The following is a 6000-nucleotide window of genomic DNA, read 5'->3' as shown; positions in this document are numbered from 1 at the left end:
ATGTATTAGAGAAATTGCAAAGGCCTTCATAGTTAGCCACATAGGAATTGGAGAAATATTAGAATGCCACATAAGACATGAATCAATGAAATGATGCCACATAGAAATAAGACTATTTTTTTTGGTAGATGAAAGAGAAACAAAAAGGAGGAAAAAAAAAAAGGAAAAAGAAACAGTAGCAGAATACTAGAAAAAATAAAGCTAGATCCTTGCAAACATAACCCGTGCCGCGTCCGCTTGAAGGAGGGGGATAGCTGCGGGTGGGGGTTCTCTAAACTCAGTCCATGCGTCTGTGCCTGCTGCACCAGCCTTTGCTAGAAGATCTGCAACGGCGTTGACTTCTCTCTTAGTATGCTTGAAGTCAATGCTCCAGTTCCTCTTCACCAGGTCTCTGATGTTGGTTAAAATTGATGCATAGTGATGCCAGGGGTTTACATCTCTTCCAATAAGTTGAATAGAGAGAGTTGGTTTACATCTCTGATGTTGGTTTACATAGAAATAAGACTATGAGAGAGAAACTCCTAAACATATAAATAATAGATATATATAGTTAATAAAAAAATAGTTTAGAATAGACGCACAAATCAAAGCTGCGGACATTACACCCAGCCTAAAATCCGCAAGGCTTGTTGGGTTATAGAAGGAGAGATTTTTTTATTTTTATTTTATTTTTTCCACACTACCACCTTCAGTAGCGGAGCTAGGGGGTGGCCAAGCAGGGCCATGGCCCACCCCCAAAAATTGGAAATTACTTAAATACCCATATACATATGTAAAATTATAAGGATACGCTATATATATTAATAAACGCGACAAAGTATCATGAAAGTGTAGTTGGCCGAGTGGTTAAAGCTGGTGATTTTAGGAGTGAAGCTCGGGTTCAAGTCCTACTGACTCCATTTTTTAATTTATCTGTTTTGTTTTTTAAAAAAATCATTTTCATTGTTTTTTTTTTTAATATGCAAAATCATTTTCATTGTGTTTTCATGCAAGTATTAGTTCAAACTTAATTATTTTGAGTCACATGGTATACTAAATTATTTTAAGATATGCACTTTAATTTTTGAATGACCAACTTTTTTTAAGGGAGTCAAACTTATGGCATTTTCTCTCGAGTGATCAACTTTATATGTTATAATTTTTTAGCGGCCCACCCAAAAAAAAAATCCTGGCTCCGCCACTGACCACCTTCTCATGCGCTTTATTAATTTCTGATTTTTCCTTTTCGTTATTTGAGTAGCGGACGTGTAAAATCTTGAAAATTTTATATTAGTATAATGTTTTTTTCTCTCAAATTTCTCATTTTTATAACGTCCAATACTTAAGTAGCAGACATGGATATTTTGGTAATGTTGTGGGGCGCGCGAGAAAATTAGTAAAGTGGCAAAAGAAAATTTCATAAAATGATACTATGGTGTCCATCATATAATAGTCTAAACATCTTAAGATATTTCGTAGGGTTTTACATTGGGTTGAGTTTAAATGTGATTAAACTTGTAAAAGGGCAAATTATAAAAACATGATTAGATTGAAGTGAATTCTAAAATGATATCAAAGTTTTCTCTATGATCCGTTAGATTACGTACTATTCACATCAACATATCAATCCAAGAGTGTTGGACGTGAGGAAGTTTATCAAGAGTATAGTATTGATTGAGTGATCGTAATCTTTCTTGTACACAATAGCATTGCTTTAAAAACACGGGGTAACCCCTCAGGTATAGTCATTTACACACTTGATGTCATTTACACACTCGATATCACACGCTTAAACTAAGTTTGCAACTCAATCTATTTTGATATCAATGTATCTTTACATATATTGGGTGGAGAAAGTGTAACTGCTTGTGGTCCTCTAAATCTTTTAGCCTGCATTGTGGATGTCTCTCGAGTGTCTACAGTGGATCTGATCAGTCTCGTGACCCTCTCATTGGAGCATTAGTGAAATAATGTACAAGCAAAGTATCATTTATTTATTTTTTGACAAATAATGTACAAGCAAAGTATGATCTATTTATTCTTAGAAAAGGGACTTAATATTCCAAAATTCGACCGTGAGATAAATAAAATCTGACACATTAAGTGTCTGTTTGTTTCTGCGTTTTGATGCCCAAACGTGCGTTTTTTTTCTCCAAACGCAACTTTTCAATTTCCAGTGATGTTTGGGTGATACCATAAAGCGATTATGAAAAGGAGAAAACGCGAGTTTGGGCGAAGCTACGAATCGGAGCTTCTGCGTCAAAAGCAAACGTAATTCAAACTTTAAATTTTCTATGATATGTATACTTACCAAATTACCCCTATCTTCTTCCCCAATTTCCAACCCATAAGCATCTTTCTCCTGTCTAATTTCTCAGATTTGCAGATGAAACAGAGAGAATAGGGCAAAAAACATAATAAATTAAGCCTAATAGAGATGAGTGCAGCATCAGCACTTTGCAAATCAACCTTTCATATTTGCTGTGAATCCAGAAGCGGCGCTTGTTTGCAGTGAGTGCAGCAACCTTTCATATCTGAGTTGTTGAAAAATAAATATAATGGGCTAAAGTATAAAAGGCTAATTTCAACAACAACAAAAAAAGACAAAGGCTTGATTTTTTTTTTGTCAAAGGCCTGATATATTTTTTATTTATGGAAGGCCTGATATATATTTATTAATTACTTTTTTTGGGAATGACGGTATAAGCTGTTTACCGTACCATTTTACATATATGCCTTTTTATCATGCAGCTCAGATATTATTCCTTTCAAGTTCCTTGGTATTCTGGTGGGTGCTAATCCTAGAAGGCGAGAGACGTGGAGACCGGTGGTGGATGCTATGATGAAGAGATTAAACACTTGGAGCGGTAGACAATTGTCTTACGGTGGTAGAATCACATTAATTAATTCGGTGTTGGCTAGTTTACCCGTGTATTTTTTCTCTTTTTTTAAAGCTCCAAAATGTGTCATTAATCAATTAGTAAGGATCCAACGAAATTTTTTATGGGGAGGTGGCTTAGAAGATAAAAAATTGTGTTGGGTAAAGTGGGATCAAGTATGTCGAGCCAAAGAACAAGGAGGTTTGGGTGTAAAGAATTTAGAGCTTTTTAATATAGCTTTGCTTAGCAAGTGGAAGTGGAGGGCTATTAATGAAAAAGATGCAATTTGGGCAGATTTATTGAATTTTAGATATGGTTGTTTGCCTGCTATATTTTTAAGCAGAGAAGCAAGTTTATATGGTTCAAAGGCTTCCTTATGGTGGAGGGATGTTTTTAGTGTAGGGGAGTCCATCATGCCTGGTTGGTTCCGCTCAAATACAAGATGTATCGTGGGTAATGGCGCTGAAATTAGTTTTTGGAATGCACAATGGCACGGCAATTTAACGTTAGGAGAATTATTTCCTAACCTCTTTACAAAAGAGTTGCGGCAGAATTCTTTGATAGCGGATAGATTGTCTAGCAGCAGAGAGGGTTTGGTGTGGAAATGGGAGTGGTGTGATGTTTTAACGCAGGAGGAGGAACTTGATTTACTAAAACTTAAGGAACTGTTGTTGGACATTAATTTGAATTTGAATTGTGCTGACAGGTGGCGATGGATTCCTGGTGATGCAGGTTTGTTTTCGGTCAAGTCTTGTTATAATTTTCTGGTACAATTTGTCTCGGCTGAAAATCTTAATCCATCATTGTTGGAAGCTGTTAAAAAATTGTGGAAGAATGACGTGCCCTCGAAAGTGAATGTTTTCGGTTGACGTCTTTTATTAGAGAAATTACCAACGAGGGATGCCTTAGCTTCTAAAGGTATTATCACAAATCCACATGAAATTTGCTGTGTATTCTGTTTTAGGCACGTAGAGGATTGTTGTCATATTTTCTATCATTGTAAGTTCTCTCAAGTGGTGTGGTCTGCCATTTTCAAATGGTTGGGTTGTAGTATAACCATAGGCGAGGAAGGACTGAATCACTTTGTTAAGTGTGGTGATCTTGTGAAGGGACATCGTGTGCGACATTTGATTTGGTTAACTACCAATTGGTGTTTATGGAGATTGAGGAACAATATCATATTCCGAGGAGAGGTGGCTGACGTTTCTAAGCTGATTGATAATATCATGGCAGTTTCGTGGATTTGGTTTAGTGGCAGAGCTGGTCGCAAGTCCACTTTTTCTTTTGCGGATTGGTGTACTAATCCTATTGCATGTTTACAAAGCATTTAATCTTTTGACTTGAATTGTAAGGGTTTGAGTACCCCTTGTACTCCTTTATAATTCAATTTTGCTTATAAAAAAAAAACATATATGCCTTTTATTTTTATTTTTTTTACTAATCTTAATCTATATACAATTTTATTATTAAATTTAATATTGCAATATAAATTAAAATAATTATCTATAATAAATAGGCCCATTTTTTAATATAATTATTATCATCACATTTTATTGAATATTTTGTTAATAATATTTGAATTATTTATTAAATTTAAATAATTATCTATAATATAAATGAAATATATAGTTTTAAAATACAAGTAAAACCCATTTTGGTAATTGCACATCCAAAAGCAATTTTAATTCAAACTATCCAAACAACATAAAAATTTGAGAATCACTTTTACATAATGTATCCAAACACAAATCAATTTTGTTCGACTCAATTTTTACAAAACTCAATTCTATCAAACTCAATTCTGTCAAAATCAATTCTTTTCACCTTATAACCAAACACACACTAAGAATCAAACGTTCTTCCGATACGACATGTCCAATGCTAGAACTCATTAACCAGTACATGCCATAGTTTAGGTTTAGGTTCTAGTATCAAAGAATAATCCTTATGAGGGCTGGAATGATGCTCTCCATATGAATTGTCAATTAACAACGTTCCAAAGTCGATAGATGAGCACGTTGCATTAGAGATTAGACTCAGCCATGTCCATATTCATTCATTATTGTAATTTGTAACCGTTCAAATTTGCCTCCTCCTTTGCATAAAATGACAAACTCAAGAATGCACCTAGCAATTGGCATTGAAAGTGATTCATGTTCTATTGTCTTTTGAAATTTTCTCATCCCACCCCAGTGTCTCTTTTCTACCCCAGTTTTTTTTTCATTTTTTCCCTTGCCCTTGCATCACTTCACTTTATACGTAAAACTTAACCCTTTTAGTTCCTTAAACAATGACCTAAAACATTTGCTAGCATTTTCTTGAGACAAACAACCATTTTAAATACTAGAAGTGTAACATGTTATCACATCCGGCTATGAATATATTGAAATTGTAAAATATTCACAGGTTTATTTTTTATTAGTTATTTTGGTTCTCATATATATATTTTTAGGTAGTCAATTGGATCCTCAATTTTTTTTTTTGGATCAATTTAATTCATAAAACTGCTATAAAAAAAAGAGGAACTAGGGACGTATTTATAATCTCAATATATTATAGATCAATGTAAAAATTGCTTGAGAAGGATTTGTTAAATCATAGAAATTATCGTGCTACGCAAAAATTGCTTGAGGGTGGCGTGATTAACACATCTTATAATATGTTTGAATACGTAGTGTAAATAGCTAAACGCGCGGCAACTGTGAAGTCACCAATTGTAGCTTTTGGTTGGACATGAGTCCTCACCCTGAAAACGAATAAATTCAAACACATGCTTAGACTACTTCGCAATTTGTTTATTTTGCAGGTCTCACGACACAATATTGGTTGTTTCAAAACAAAAGTATCAAGGAATAATTCATACTAGGGGTGGAATAATACTCTCCATGAATTTTCAACAAGCAAAATTCCAAGTCAAGAGATAAGCACGTTGCATTAGACTCAACCATGCCCATATTTTCATCATTGTAACCATTCAAATTTGCCATCGTCCTTTGCTAAAAATGACAAACTCCCTCAAGAATGTGACAGTGAATTCATGTCCATGTCCAATTGTCTTTGTGTGTCATTTGTCATAAAAAAGCCCAAGCCCAAAATAGACCGTGTTTTCCACGTCAGTAACACGCAACGTCATTTTCGTTAA

At 34.4% G+C, this 6000-nt stretch overlaps 1 protein-coding gene across 1 annotated transcript; it reads left to right on the top strand.

The window, feature by feature from the left end:
- Nucleotides 1–3271: 3271 nt before the first annotated feature.
- LOC123922713 lies at nucleotides 3272–4189 on the top strand. Its single transcript, XM_045975411.1, has 2 exons — nucleotides 3272–3590; nucleotides 3741–4189. Exons 1-2 carry the CDS (start codon nucleotides 3272–3274, stop codon nucleotides 4187–4189), a joined length of 768 nt encoding a protein of 255 aa, XP_045831367.1.
- The last annotated feature ends 1811 nt before the right edge of the window (nucleotides 4190–6000 follow it).

The sequence above is a fragment of the Trifolium pratense genome, linkage group LG4, assembly GCF_020283565.1.
Source record: "Trifolium pratense cultivar HEN17-A07 linkage group LG4, ARS_RC_1.1, whole genome shotgun sequence".
Lineage (NCBI taxonomy): Eukaryota > Viridiplantae > Streptophyta > Magnoliopsida > Fabales > Fabaceae > Trifolium > Trifolium pratense.
Note: the sequence above shows the minus strand (reverse complement) of the source record. Positions and strands in the feature narration are given on the sequence as shown.